The sequence below is a fragment of the Lynx rufus genome, unplaced genomic scaffold, assembly GCF_022079265.1.
Source record: "Lynx rufus isolate CCGP_SWC_20201006 ecotype Redwood Valley unplaced genomic scaffold, mLynRuf1.p SCAF_4, whole genome shotgun sequence".
In the NCBI taxonomy this organism is placed as follows: domain Eukaryota; kingdom Metazoa; phylum Chordata; class Mammalia; order Carnivora; family Felidae; genus Lynx; species Lynx rufus.
The window spans coordinates 152077249-152093272 of record NW_025814856.1 but is presented as its reverse complement, the minus strand read 5'-3'; the positions used below and the strand labels follow the sequence as shown (position 1 = coordinate 152093272).

Sequence of the window (16024 nt, the reverse complement as noted above, 5' to 3'; positions counted from 1 at the left end):
TAATTTCTTTTTCACAGCTGTATTTTGATATACATAAAATTGGTATCTTCTAGTTTGGTTAAAGATACAATTCTCTGAGAGAAATGTTTGCCTGCAGCAAACTCTCCGTTAGACATTTCCCATAATATTGTTATGGTATATAGTATCTGACATCTATCAACATTTCTACATTAATACTTAACTAAAATTCCTTATAATTTATGTAATGCCTTATAATTTATATGTTCATAATTGGATTTTAAGAAGTATCCTTGTTTCCTAATCCTAGAGAAAACCATTTCTAAATAAACCAATGTGGGGAAAGGGAAAATATTTAAATGTTTGCTTGTATACCTCATTTAAAGGTGTTAAGTTTGGGGCGCCTGGATGGCTCAGTTGGTTAAGCATCCAACTTTGGCTGGGGTCATGATCTCACGGTTCATGAGTTCAAGCCCCGCATCAGGCTCTGTGCAGACAGCTCAGAGCCTGGAGCCTGCTTCGGATTCTGTGTGTGTGTGTGTGTGTGTGTGTGTCTCTCTCTGCTCTCGCTCTCTCTCTCTCTCTCTCTCTCTCTCTTTCTCCCTCTCTCAAAAATAAACATTCAAGAAAGAAAAACATGTTAAGTTTGCTACAATGTAGAATGTAGACAGATAAGCTATGTCATTTACTCTGGTGTGTTCATATTGTCCTCATGTAAGTATATGCTATTACTAAAAATGACCAACTTCCTGTGAGAACAAGAATTCTTTTAAAGAGAAAAAGTTGTACCCTAGCATGTGAGAATGAAAATCTTGTGAATTGAAAACTTAGCGAAAGTTTTACTTATTTTAAAAAAAATTTTTTTTAAGGTTTATTTATTTTTGAGACAGAGAGAGACAGAGCATGAACGGGGGAGGGTCAGAGAGAGAGGGAGACACAGAATCTGAAACAGGCTCCAGGCTCTGAGCAGTCAGCACAGAGCCCGACGCGGGGCTCGAACTCACGGACCGCGAGATCATGACCTGAGCCAAAGTCGGCCGCTTAACCGACCGAGCCACCCAGGCTCCCCTAGCGAAAGTTTTAAAACACTAATTACTGTTTTATTCCTAGATTACAAACCTACAGCATACTTAAATTATTATAAACTGTCATTTGTTATTAGTGATATCTAGCACATTAAGCTATAACTGAGAGGAGGAAATCCAAAGAAAATTTGGCTTTGTTTTCCATTATTTCTCTGCTTCACATTGTGTCAAAGAAGTTACCTCCTTAGCAAGTCTACTGTAACCATACAACAAAATAGGTAACCGCTAATTGTGCGACACCAATTTTAGTGACTCATAGCTGTGTAAAGACCACTCTCGAAGTTACTTGCTTCTGTTTGAGTAGGATAAATGAGTGAGGTACAGACACAAAGGTTTGCTCAGCTACCTTTCCTTTTATTAAAAGGAAGTCAAACTACTAATGTTTTACATAAAGTATGTCTTAGAGTAAAAAATACTAAAACTCAGTCTACGAAAATTTAGAACATTGATGTCTTTACTGAACATATTTGTGTTCTATTTAAATACCAAGCAGCCAGTTAATGATAAAAACTGAATACCCCCCTCAAATGCCAGCATTGTCAAATCCTCCAAGGGTCTGTGGTACTGATTTTTGCCGCTTCAACTGAGAATTAAATGTGTAAGATACAAAGATTGGGAAGTCACCCTTCTCAGCATAAACAAATACGTACTTGCAGTTAGAACCCTTTTTCGCTCTGATTACTCACTGCCCCATCCCCAGAAAAACCTAGACAGCTTTACATATGCTCAAGCTAGGATTTTATGATTGCTCGGAACCCCCAAGTTCTGTTCCATCTAACTTAGGCAGGTTTGGTTTTAAAAGCATTTCAGGACCAGTGACCCTCACTGAACTCAGCGATGCCTTTCTGAATTACTTTAAAAAGAAACTGCATTGTCAGAATTGATCCAGCTCTGAATTTCACCACTTAAATCACGGAGAGACCAGTTGTTATACTGTTGCCCAAATCCCCTACACAAATGTACCCGTTGTAAGCTTGTTATTTTAAACCATTTAGATCTTTCAGCCTGGCGTCGTTAGGAGGTAGTTCTGGTCAGTGACCTACTTACCGGGTGCCTTGGTGCCACACACACCACCCCCAAGTTGCGTTCTCAGTTCTGCCTCATAATCACTTTGTGGTTTTGAGCAAGTTCCTTCACATGTAATCCTAAGCTTACTCTTCTGCAGCACAGAGCCAGTAGAGTAGTCCCCCGCCCACCTCATCCAGAGTTTTGCTTTTCATGGTTTTAGTCACCCTCGTCCAGCCACAGTCCGGATTCAGGTGATCCTCCCTCTGACTGTCCTCAGAAGGTCATTCGTAGCCGAACACCGTGCGGCCGTGCCCATGTCGTTCACCCCGTTCATTACATCTCCCGAGGCATCTGATCATCTCCCGTCACCACACTTAAAGGGACCACCTGCACCTCTTCCTTTCCCTTGAACACTTAGAGGCCAGTATAGGCTGACTGTTTGGCCCACTTCAATACTGTTGTGTTTCAGGGGGCAGGGAGGCCGGAGGATCGGGAGAGAGGGTAACAGCCAGTTGGTGAACAGTCAGAATACATGTGTAAGGTCATCTGTCGATAAGTTTGCCATCTCACAGGGTCACAGTGCATGGTGTGCCAAAACAGTTACAGTGGGAACGAAGATCACTGATGCCAGATCTCCAAAACAGAAGAAATGAAAAAGTTTCACATACTGTAAGAATTACCAAAATGTGACACAGAGACAGGAAATGAGCAAACGCTGTTAGAAGAGTGGCACTCATAGACTTGCTTGACCCACGGTTCCCACGAGCCTTTACTTTGTTAAAAAACAAGAACACTGTATCTGCAAAGCACACTGAAGCAGAACACATTAAATTGAGGTGTGCCTGTATTTACCATGCTGACTTATGTTTGCATACGCGATCCTTTCCTTTGTCCTCTCCAGATTATGAACATATGCAGAGAACCAGCCTCTTGTTCTCTTTAACGCCCCAGGATAGGAGTTGACAGTTTCTGCAAAGGACCAAAAATAAATACTTGAGGCTTTGCAGACCATACGGTGTCTGTCACAGCTACCCAGCTCTGCGGTTGTAGCACAAAAGCAGCCATAAGCAACATGTTAAAAAATAATAATAATAAGCATGACTGTGTTCTAGTAAAACTGTATCAAAACGATGTCCGGTAATTCACAGAAACTTTATGAATGTTTGTTGAATAGACTTAGGAATTGGTTATCTCTGCAAATGTTCTTTAGCTTGAAAGGGTTCAACAGATGACACACTGTATCTATAGTTGTACAGGGTTCTTCATTTCCCTGTAGCAGGAGACACAGAAATGTTGAGAATACCTAAAGTTAATAAATTGTAGAATCTGGGTCTCATCCTAACTTTTTTAGGAGAAAAGCCATAGGTCATTTTTTTTTTTTTTTTTTTTTAGTTTATTTATTTTGAGGGAGAGAGTGAGGGAATGGCAGAGAGGGAGAGAGAGTCCCAAACAGGGCTCAAACCCACAAACCATGAGATCATGACCTGAGCCGAAATCAAGAGCCAAACACTCAACCAGGTGAGCCATGCAGGCACCCCAGCCCTCGGTCATTTTTAACTAAAGCTGGCACGGAACACGAGATGTGGAGTCAGAAAGCTCTAGTTACCATAACTTGCTGACTGACTTTGGGGAAGTTTCTTAACCTCTCTGATCTTAAATTAAATCTCTATTAAAAAGATAACAGTGCCTACTTTACAGGGCTGCTGTGAGGATAAAATGAGATGATATATATGTAGTATTAGGTTAAAAACTCAAAACTGCTACAAAATTTAAGAAACCTAACGTTCACTGTGTTGAGTATTGTATTAGGTTTTTGGGGTGCCCAGAAATATTCTTTACTGTGGTACCTGTATCAATATGTAAATTAAATGCACGGTTAAATCCTGTACCAGTAAATAACATTATACGACATGTGTAAATGTAGGTATTTGAATAATTTTTTAAATGTTACTGTTTTTAGTAGATTCCAGAATTGAATTGTGTAAGTTCTCTAGTAATGGTAATATTTAAATGTGTATTCCAACAGTTGAAAGTTCCCAGGTTCTGAGCATCTTATCATACTACAGTGTAACTATGAACAGATGCCCCAAATCATGAGATAATTCTTGAGAAGCAGTATCTCAAGACAGTTCTAAAATGTGTATGAATTGACCGATTCAAAATAAGGAATTTACAGTATTCTAACACAGTGACTAGCTTTGGTGCATATATACACAAGATGGTAGAAAAGGTAGTTTTTCCTTTGAATGTGGTGAATATATGTGATCACTGAGGGTGACTGATGTTACTAATACTCATTTGCACTGTGACCCACATGTAAATTTTTGTTAAGCATCTGCTGTATCCCAGGCGTCATCCTACGTGGTAAGGGTACAGAGATGAATATGACAAGACCCCCGCCCTCATGGAGCCCCACCTAATTTGGGGGGGGGGACAGGTCTGTTAACCTAATTAACAGACTGTGGTAAGAGCCTTAAAAGAAATGGAGTCCAGCTATAACCAAAACTACCACAGTGATTTCAACAAGAAAATGACTCATAATAAGATGTCTGAAGGGATGCAGTCCGAGGCTGGGCATCAACATCCCACACTCCCTTCTCCTCCATCTTCCCTGTCTTAGGGTCACAAGAGGACTGCTGAACCTCTAGGCATTGCGTCTGTGTTTTGGATGGGAGCAGGAGAAGAGAGCTAAGGACTCTTTGCTTTTCAGGAAAGCCCTCCATAGGAGAGACCGAATTGGTGTCAGATGGCCCTGTGTAGCTCTGAGGGAGTCTGGGGATTCAGGATTCAGTTTCTCTCCCATCTCTGTAGCAGAGGAAAGCCAGGAAGAAGGGGGTGCACTGGACACCAGCTGAGCCAAGCCCCAGTATCTACTTTGAAGTAGAATCAGCAAGTGCCAGAGATATACAGGGGAGGGGAGAGCCAACTGCCTGGGAAATTCGGGTCTTCACAGAGAATGGAACAGTTGAGTAAGTTCAACTCGGGTGGTGAAAGGGGGAGGACAAAGCACTTTTTTGTTCCTTTTTGAATTTTCAGAGTCCTTATGAGACCTGTAATATCAGATAAAAGGAAACATGCTATATTCATTCAGGCATTCATTTTGTGTTTGATTCTAATGAACTTTCTGTCCAGAAGTGAGTTGACTGTCCATACCACAGTTGCTGAATTTTTATGTTTTTAGCTAGCTACCTTGTAGACTATTCTATTCAAGGACAGAGATAGCAGAACTTTTTTTTTTTTTTTTTACAATCCCTGTATTCTACAATTTACTATCAAGTAATACTTGATTATCTAAGCCTGTGACTTTTCAAGATCAAGAAATTACTTGTAATGTCTTAAAGCTTTTACTCCCTAGAATGGTAAACGGCCTGCCTGTGTACTTGGGCCACTTGGCCATAATGACCATTTCCTTCTTCAGGAAACGTTAGTCACCTGAATCCTGCTCTAAATATAGGCAGATGAGCCTAGTCCTGATTCTCTAATCAGATGTCAGAACTGAAGGGTCTCCAGTGTTGAAATTACCTGAAGATAATTAAACATTTTATATATTATGCCTAATGAGCAACCTGTTCACAGTGGCAGTACTTTGTTGATCTGCTTATAGTAATTTGTAACGAATAATTTTGTTTCTTCCATTCCCTTAGTGTGTATGTATATTCCCTATCTTTATCAATTAATTTAATAAACGTTTATTGACCCCCTGTTACTGATCCTCTGTAAGGCCTTGGGAATCCCAAGACTTACAAGCTTGGTTCCTGCTTCAACGTATTTAGTCTAGTAGGGGGAGAGAAAGACCTAAAACAAGCGCATTGAAGTGTTGTGATTGCTGTGGCAGGAATTTATATGTGACATAGTAGGGATCTGAAGGCAGAAGAGGTCAAGTGTGGTCCTAGGGGTCAAGGGGATAGTGTGTTTTGAGTAAGAATGCCATTACAACTTCAGGCACCATGATTCATAAAGCACCTGTCATGTAATTTATAAAAAGCATTTGACACTTGAGCTGAATCTTAGACACTTTTGTCCGGGAATCTAATAGAGAAGTGGGGTACCATTCTAAAGAGAAGCAACAATGTGAGAAAAGTCACAGGGACACAGAGAGACCCTGCAACGTTAGGGTAAGGTAAAAAAAAAAAAAAAAAAAGCAAGCTCACAGCTACAGCATTCACTATAAAGGATTTAACAAGAAATAGGACTAGAGAGGTCAGTAGTGAGCAGATTATGCCTTGTGTCATACTATTTATTTTCATTCTCTTCTTTGAGGATGCCATTAAGACTTTTTTGGTAGGTGAGTAGTCGTGTGATCAGACTTGGATTTTAACGAACATCACCCAAACAGATGTATGGAGTCTGAATTAAAATGGTGTAAGAAGTGAAAAAAGATAGGAAATTATTGAATGTCGTGGCTGCAAGGACATATGAGAAATGTTAAGAATAGTCTCCTCTAAAGACTTGGTCAATTTATGGAAAGAGCCTAAATGTCCATCAACTGATGAATGGATAAAGAAATTGTGGTTTATATACACAATGGAGTACTACGTGGCAATGAGAAAGAATGAAATATGGCCTTTTGTAGCAACGTGGATGGAACTGGAGAGTGTGATGCTAAGTGAAATAAGCCATACAGAGAAAGACAGATACCATATGTTTTCACTCTTATGTGGATCCTGAGAAACTTAACAGAAGTCCATGGGGGAGGGGAAGAAAAAAAAAAAAGTGGTTAGAGAGGGAGAGAGCCAAAGCATAAGAGACTCTTAAAAACTGAGAACAGGGGCGCCTGCGTGGTTCAGTCGGTTGGGCTGCCGACTTCGGCTCAGGTCATGATCTCGTGGTCCGTGAGTTCGAGCCCCACGTCGGGCTCTCTGCTGACAGCCCAGAGCCTGGAGCCTGTTTCAGATTCTGTGTCTCCCTCTCTCTGACCCTCCCCCGTTCATGCTCTGTCTCTCTCTGTCTCATAAATAAACGTTAAAAAAAAAAATTTAAAAACTGAGAACAAACTGAGGGTTGATGGGGGGGAGGGTGGGTGATGGGTATTGAGGAGGGCACCTTTTAGGATGAGCACTGGGTGTTGTATGGAAACCAATTTGACGATAAATTTCATATATTGGAAAAAAAAAAGACTTGGTGATTGATGACATGCGAAGCAGCAAGAACTACATGGAGTCCGCACATTTTCCAGAAGATGATGGTGGTCTTTATCATTATAAAAAATACTGAAAAAGGGACAAGTCTGTAGGAAAAGATTAATTATGGTGGAGACAAATGTAGAGGTGAGCTTCAACCAGATGATGAGGACAATAACATGGGAAAAGGGACCTACATCCTTAAGTGATCTTACAGGATAGAATGATCCTACCAACTTTGATACTCTTAGCACTAGACTGTCTGAGAGAATAAAATTAATTTACATTGTTAAAGCTTACATAAAACCCAAAGTGATCTACTCAGCACAACCCCAAAATCCAGTGGTACTTTCACAGATACAGAACAAACAATCCCAGACTTTATATGTGGAACGACAAAAGACTCCCAATAGCCAAAGCACTCTTGAGAAGGAAGAATAAAGCTGGAGGCCTCACACTTCGTGATCAAAACATTATAAAGCTTATAGAATTTAAAACAGTAATGTGTTAGCATAAAAATCAGTGCAACAGAATAGAGCGCCCAGAAATAAACCCGTATCTATATGGTCAATAATTTACAACACAGGAGCTGAGAATATACAGTGTGGAAATGGCAGTCTCTTCAATAAATGGTGCTGGGAAAACCAAACAGCCACATGAAGAAGAATGAAACTGGACAACCATCTTACACCTTGCACAGAAACCAACTAAAAATGGATTGAGACCTGAAATCATAAAACATCTAGAAGAGAACACAGGGGTTAATAATCTCCTTGACATTTGCATTGGCAGTGATTTTTTGGATTTGACACCAAAAGCAGAGACGACAAAGCAAAAATAAATGCATGGGATTGCAGCAAACAAAAAGGCATCCATACAGCAAAGGAAATTAAGAAAATGAAAAGGCAGCCTATGGAAAGAGAAAATATTTGCTGATCATGTATATAAGGGGTTAATATCCAAAACATTATACAGAATTCCCATAACTCAATAGAAGAAAAAAAATCTGAATAAAATACAGATAGAAGACCTGAACATTTTCCCAAAGATGCCACATATGCCAGCAGGTACACGTAAAGTTGCTTCACTAGTCATCAGGGAAACGCAAATCAAAGCCGCAATGAGATACCACCTCTCACCTGTTAGAATGGCTGTCATCAAGAAGATAAGACAACAAGCGTTAGCAAGGATATGAAGAAAAGGGTGCCCTTGCATACTGTTTGTAAGAATGTAAATCGGTGTAACCACTATGGAAAAGAGTATGGGAGTTCCTCAAAAAAATTAAAAATAGAACTACCGCATGATCCAGCAATTCTGCTGCTGGGTATGTATCTGAAGGCAGTGAAATCACCATCTTGAAAAGATACCCACAACCCCTGTGTTCAGTGCAGCATTGTTGACAGTAGCCAAGACATGGAAACAACCTGAGTGTCCATCGAGAAATAAATGGATAAAGAAAATGTGATCTGTAATGCACACACACAGGAATATTATTATTCAGCCATTAAAGGAAAGTCTGCCATTTGCAGCAACATAAATGGACCTTCAGGGCATTATGCTAAGTGAAATAAGTCAGACCATAGTATAGAGAGAGAACCAATACTATATAATGTCACGTGTATGTGGAATCTTTAAGGAAACAAAATCCTGTGCTCATAGGTGCATAGAACAGATCGGTGGTTGCCAGAAGTGGGAGGTTTGGGGCAGTGGGCGAAATGGGTGAAGGTCGTCATAAGATACAAACTTAACGGTTGAAAGATAAAGAGTCCTGGGGATGTAATATACATCACGGTGACTATAAAGGCTAAAAAAGAAACTTTTTACAGAACAGAATATAAAAGCTCGTCTTGACAAAATAAAAAAGCTGGCAAGTTAAGAGATAGAAGGAGTGATGGGAAGGCAGAGAATCTTACAGAGGGATGAGATACTGTCAGAACTGATGGAACAAGAAATAAAGGCTTAAATAAGTGTCATTGGTCACACCTGGGTGACTCAACTAGTCAGACTCTTGACTTTGGCTCAGGTCATGATCTCAGTTTTGAGATCAAGCCCCGTGTGGGGGGGGCTCCATGCTGAGCGTGGAGCCTGCTTGAAAGTCTCTCCCTCTGCCCCTCCTCCCCCAACCCCCATGCGCACACATGTGCACACTCTCAAAAAAATAAGTTATAAAAAGTTAAAAATGTCATTTAAATTTATGAAGAAAGAGAAATTGGTGTTTTAAATACAAGAAATTGGGAGGGTCTGGAGAAGAAGGTGGTGGTGAGCTAAAGCCTCACCCATGTAGCAGGAAGTAAGAAGGTAGTATCTAAAGTTAATCATGCAAATAGTACCCTGAGTATATTATTGAGAGCTATGAAAATCATCACTAGAATTAAAACCAAATGATTAAAAACAGTTTCTTCAAATCAAATACACCAATTTATGTAAGTTTTTTAGTAACTGCATTAAGTACTAAAAAAAATTAATTTTCGTATCCACATTGACAAAACTGGTTCGTCTTTTTCAGAACTGGTTTGACTTCGTTAAATTTATTCCTAAGTATTTTTTTTCTTTTTGATGCTATTATAAATGGAACTGTTTTCTCTACTTCATTTTTGAAATTTGAATGGTCAACCTTTTATCTTATGAAATGCCCATCTTTGTAATAATACTGGTTAATTTTAAAGTTTCTGTTGTCTGATATGTAGTCACTCTAGTTCTTCTAGGGTTCCTCATTTATGTTTAAAAGACATACGTTTTCAGCATATGCTTATTTTTAGAACAGAAGTGTAGACAAACAGTAAAATGTTAACAGAAGTGTCTTACAGACTTACGAGTTTTTTGGGTTTTTGTATATTCTGAGTTCTGTGATGGGTCTATTAAAATTAGGGGGGAAAGTGACTTCGGTGAATCAGCTAGATTTTTTTGTTGTTGCAAATGGCAGAAATTAACAGGTAGATATCAGGCATTTTTTAAGACTAGTCCAGAACCAACAGGAAAGCTGGAGGACCAGGCTCACCGGGGCGGGAAGATGGCAGCTGCAGGACTCCAGATGGCAGGAAGTCCTCAGTGGTCTCTTTCGGGTTATGCCACCCAAGAAGTGAGCTCTTTTTATTCTCTCTTTTGATCTCCAGTCAAGATTCAGAATTCAGAAGTGAGAGTCCTGCGTGTGTCAGGTAAATCTTTGACACTCCACTGTGAGGAAAGTACATGGCACCTTGAGTTACATCGTCCCAGGACTCCACACAGTGGGGACAAAGGATTCCCCAAAATGAAATCCGGATGCTGTTTTCAGAAGAAGGGAAATGAACTCTGGCCGCTGAAGTGCAACAGATGTTCGCTATAATATTTAACTTTTTGTTAGTGCCCGATTATAGTTTATAATGCTAATCATGACAGCATCTGGGAAGGGAGACGGTTTGAACAGAGCGGTCCCAATTACTGCCGCACAACCTGTGGAGGACTTACCCCATCGAAGTTCTCACCCACACATTTCTCTCCCAGTTGACTAGGAGTTCGGCTGTGTTCCACCAAGCGGTTAAGTTCAATTACAAAATGAGGAAACAGAAACTGTTACAATCGTATTGGGGAGGACTTTACAACAATTTAACTAACACTTCCTAGAATGCCATCTCCTTCTTGGCTTACCTAATCAACTTGTGCTGATTCATCGAGACTCAGCTCAAGCATTACCTCCTCCAGGAAACCTTTTTCCCTTACATCCTCCTAGCACATCCCATTGTGGTTAACAGATCACTCTTATTCTTGTCCCCTCTGTCACAGTGGTTCATGTGTCTGTCTCCCACTAGTCAGACTGCCAGACTATCTTGGTTTTCTTTGATTCTCCTGCTCCTTACAAAGTGTCTACACATTCCCTAAATATTTGTTGAATGAGTGAGTGGCTGTCCGAGCAAAGGGGGAAGGCATCTTGTATAGAACCCAAGATGTATAACGACATGATGAGGGGGCCCTACGACTAGAGCAGTGAGACATAAATGGGAGAAGAGACCCCTGGGCTTGACTAGAGTTGGTCTCTAAGTGACCATTTCTACCAAGTTTAGAGAATTCTGTAGGTCTTACAGAAGAACAGTGGAGATTCGGCAGGAGGAGAAAGGTGAGACGCTAGAGGCTGGTTGATGACTAAACACTGGTTGGGGCTGTAACTAGCGAGGAGAACCCCTGGATGGTGGAATATTGGGGTCTCTGGGAGTTTAAAAAGTTCTGACCTGGCTTGGGAGCAAATTCACCCCCCAGGTGATTGGCACTTTTGTAGGTATTGGGAACCCAGCGGTAATGAATACAGATGGATTCACCCTCCCACGGAGCTTCATTCTAGTAAAGCAGCTAAAACAACAGACACAAAGGTGTGTGTGTGTGTGTGTGTGTGTGTGTGTGTGTGTGTGTGTGTGTATGTGTATGCAGTCTCAAAACTGAAATGCGGTGTTCCAAGTGAAATATTCCAGAGCCACACTCTCCAGGTAAAGCTTTGGAGCAGGCTGGAGAGGATTTCCCTAGGGTACAGAAGGGACCTCCTTCCATAGGCCACATAGCAGTCATTTACTGCTCAGTTTTTGTAAACATAATGACCAATATTACACAGTGTTCTTTAGGATTGTGTCTAAAATAAATGGTTTGTAAGCTCTGAATTTTAGAAATGTGCCATATTCATGCACTCTCCACAAAGTGTTACAAAGAAAAACACTTTTGTCACAGTAATACTTTCTTCCTTAGCGAAAGTGATTCCCCCATTTTTGTTTTTGTTTGAGAGAGAGAGAGAATAAGCAAGGGGATATGGGGAGGGGGCAGGGCAGAGGATCCAAAGCAAGGTCTGCACTGCCTTCAGAGAGCCCAACTTGGGGCTCGAACTCAGAAACCATGAGATCATGACTTAAGCCGAAGTCAGCTGCTTCACCGACTGGGCCACCCAGCTCCCCTCCCCACTGTTGTATATTATAGACAGAGATGATCTTTTAAAGCTTAATGGGTGCATGGTAGTATAAAATGAAAGGCAGTCATTGCCTGTTCTTGGCAAGTTGTGTTTGTAACTTACAGTTCGTAGTGCCCAAAAAATAATTTGGTATTTTTACCACTTCATCTTACAACCTAGCCAAGTACTTGGGGGAGGGGGGGGGTTTCTTCAGTAGAAGGCACTCCATTAGTTTGGGGATTATTAATTCTGGACATAAACATTAGCCTGTGCAGGTAATGGAGTTCTCTTCTGTCACGGTGGACTCATTTAGTATTAACGCTCTTCCCTCTCTTTTCAGGGTGCTGATAAGTCTGTGAAAGGTCCAGATGGACTAACTGCCTTTGAAGCCACTGACAACCAGGCAATCAAAGCTCTTCTTCAGTGATGGACGGATGGGCTGACAGCTCTGGAAGAAGGGCTCTCCTGTGGCCTCACACTGCTGCCTGTCTGTCTGTCACTCTCTATCTGCCAGCTTCTTCAGCTAAATACTTTACGAGGGGTGAGGGGAGAGAGAAATTCATAACAAATCAGACTACCAGAAAAAAACATGTTTTGGAAGAGAGGAGAAAACCGTGATCAGGCTTTTACTCGGATTCCTGATCAAGTCCGTCTCTTTTCCATTTCCAACAAAATATACCGCTCATTCCTAAGGGAGAGCCAAGACAAAATACGCCAGTAACATTTGACCTTTTCAGCTCCCTAGCTAGTTTATTCATTAGGTTGTGTCGAGGGTCTGACTATCCCAAGGCCAGCTCTCCGTGTGTGCAGCCCTAACTGTGCGAGCAGCGGTGGCTGCTGTGACGTAACTCTGGGTGCTGAGATCAGCAATCGGCTCTAGCCTTCTGCCTTAAGACGCACTCTCCTGGGGGGCCTCCTGGCGGAGTTCAGAGCGCTGCCCGTGGTCGGCGACCAAATCTTCCCTCGGCGACTTTCAGCTTTACGTGGGAGCTCAGTTAAGGTGAGGGGGCACACTCCTAAATTGCTGGATGACTCAACTTTGGATTTCCTCTCCCCTTTCACATGGGTGTCATGTGTCTTTAGATAAAACTGACTAGTTTTATTTATAAAATCTTAAATTTTGGAAGCCTAAAGGAGAAATCATTCCAGTGTGCATATTTTTTTTTCTCCTCTAGATTCAGACGTTTTTAGAGCATTCAAACACTTTCAAACTCCTGCTGGTAGTAAAAGGGGATTTAAACATAGAGTCATAGCCATAGCCTGTGAGTGTCATACAGAGAACAGTTGTCTTAGTACCTACGGATTTTCTTCATTTGCTCTTTGAATGGATTGGCCTCGGTTATGTTTGGAGAATCAAGGAACATTCTTTGGAAATCCTCTCTCAGACCCACCTTGGATGCTGATTGCTCACTGCACCAAAGCTGTCACTGGGGTGAGATTTACAATCTGGACAAGTTGAGCCCGTCCCTTCAGAAATACGCTTGTTACCAGGTTTCCCCAAGTTGTCGATAGGCTTCTGCTGAACATCTGCCAACCCACCTACATGATCTATTTTTGTTTTCTAAACCATTCATCACATTAAGTGTGACATCTGCAAAATGTATTCCATGTTCTTAAAATGCAGTGCCCTAAAATGGGTGTTAAGACCTGCAGGAAGTATTCAGACACATGTTCCAAGGTTTATTCCATGAGCAGTGCAAGTAATTAAAACATATACCCTTAAATTTGCTATCCTGCATTTAAAGTATTGATTCCTTTGACTTGCCATCCATAAAAGCTTGCTAAAAATGTTAGGGTTTTTTCCTTAGCCAAATCATGCAATAATTGAATGTACCTCAAATTTTTAAAGGGGGGGGTTGGGTTAGGGACTTCTATTCAGATTGTGGATAACAAAGAATTCATGATGATTTTTTAAGGTAATGTAGCATTCTAAAACAGGGTTAAACTACTATCTAGAATAGCCAGCTAATAACAAATCTTACTGATCGATTGCTGATTGGTTTGTTAGGGTGTGGATTTATGGGTGTGTGTGTGGGGGGGGTGTGTGTGTGGGTGTGTGTGCGTGCGCTCGTGCATGCACGTGCATGCGTGCGTGTGTATTTTTCCCCCGTGGACTTTTTTTTAATCCTGTGGCTTTTACGCTTACAACTAACCTAACCCTGTAATTTTCCTGCATCCAAGAAAACAATCACAAACAAAATGGTGGTTTAAATACTTTGATATATTTGGCTAATTCTCCACTCTCAACGCAGCCTATTCGCGTTGGAGTCAAAGTCAGTAAACAGTACTTTATAACATCACTGAGCGGAAACAGACCTATCCTCATTGAAGATGGAGGGCACTTTATCAGTTGGTAGCAACAAGGTGTTTTGGTATCTTTGTTTTCACCTCTTGGCAGAATGCTATGGAAAGGCTTGGATTTTACCCTCTAGAATTTTCACCTTTCCTTTCAAACCTGTGGTAGTTGGCTGTTGCAGAGAGTGCACTGTCCTATCGTTCCTAAACCTGGTCTGCTCTCTCCCGTCATCAGGTGTGGAGACCATGTGCTTCTTTGTACAGTTGAGCCTGCGTTTCTTGTAGTGCAGTAGAGGCTACCCCGCCTTCCCTCTTCTTTCTCAGCCATTTCAGAAGCCCCATGGTTTTGGAGCAATTGCTTGAGAAATAACATAAACATAGAATAGACTGGCCAAGATGGTTGACCATTTTTTTTAACTAGTTTATTTATAATGTATTTCTGAACCACTTGGCAGAGAAATTCACAACACTTAATGTTCATTTTTTGAGTAAAGGAAGCTAAAATCATGTCTGCTTTTTGGTACTACATGCATTAGTAGAAGGTTAAGTAAGTTTTGTTCTCCACTGCATATTTAACATCTCAAGAAAAACCTTGCATGTTCTGTAGTTTTGTATGGAGTCCTTTTGTATGCACTAGATCAAGTAAAAACAGGTGGTGTGCCTGTTCACGGTAGCGTACTAACAAATTCGCCCTCGCAGCTTCGGACCTGCATCCGCAGACCCAGAGTTGGTGCACAGCACCCGAGAATCCCCAAGTAGCTCTTCTATGCGTCGCTCACTTTCCACAGCCAGTGGGGCACAGAGGAGAGGTAGTTGGGTACAGTGGTGCGAGCTGCAGGCAAGTAAGGCCCTTTCCTCGTTGATTTCTTTCCCCTCAATAATGGATCCTCAGATCTCTATGTACTGACTTTTTTTTTTTTTCCTAAAACTTCAACTGAGCTGCTCTTTACTTCATGCAATATTGTGTACTCGATTGTGTATAGAAGAAGCTGGGGAGAGTGCCCTCCTACATAAGCAATTGCAGTGTTTTGCATGCAAAATTTTAAGAATTTAAATCGTCCTGATTCTATTTTGTAAATGGAGAAACAATCATATCTTTCTAAGCAGTAATGGAGGAAGACTAGTGCTTTGTGCATTTTGATATATTTGAGTTCGTTTTTTCCCCCACAATGTAATACTTTTGACACAGTTGGGTTTCTCATATTATCCTAGTCCATGTACATCCGAATGCTAAATAATACTGTGTTTAAGTTTTGTGTTGCAAGAACAAATGGAATAAACTTGAATTGTGCTACAAGGAACGCGTCAGCAGCATTTTTACCACCACCACCCCCCCCCCCCCCCCCCCCGCCTCGGTTACCAGGGCCTTTCTTTGCCAGGCTCCTGTACCACTGTACAGGTCCTGTGACTGACTCTAACTCTTGAGTCATCTCAATTTCCCTCTGCCTCCCACCCCTAGAAAAAACTAAGTGGAAAGAAACTAAGACATAGGAAAGATTTAATTGAAGTAGAGTTACTACTCATGTGGAAGTTTTGTTTTTCTGTCTCCTGATACAGACCGTCTCACTTACAAATGTTCGGTAATCCTCCCGGCTTTCTAAAAGCAAGGTACAGCCAGTATCCTCTAGAGCACCAGGATCTGACCAGGTGCG

At 41.3% G+C, this 16024-nt stretch overlaps 1 protein-coding gene across 1 annotated transcript in view; it reads left to right on the top strand.

The window, feature by feature from the left end:
• Positions 1 to 15669, top strand: part of MTPN (myotrophin) — a 60093-nt gene extending 44424 nt beyond the window's left edge. Inside the window, exon 4 of the mRNA XM_047094809.1 lies at positions 12418 to 15669. Coding sequence (XP_046950765.1) covers positions 12418 to 12504 — 87 coding nt within the window. The 3' untranslated portion in view covers positions 12505 to 15669. The remainder of the gene's footprint in view (positions 1 to 12417) is intronic.
• Positions 15670 to 16024: the final 355 nt, after the last annotated feature.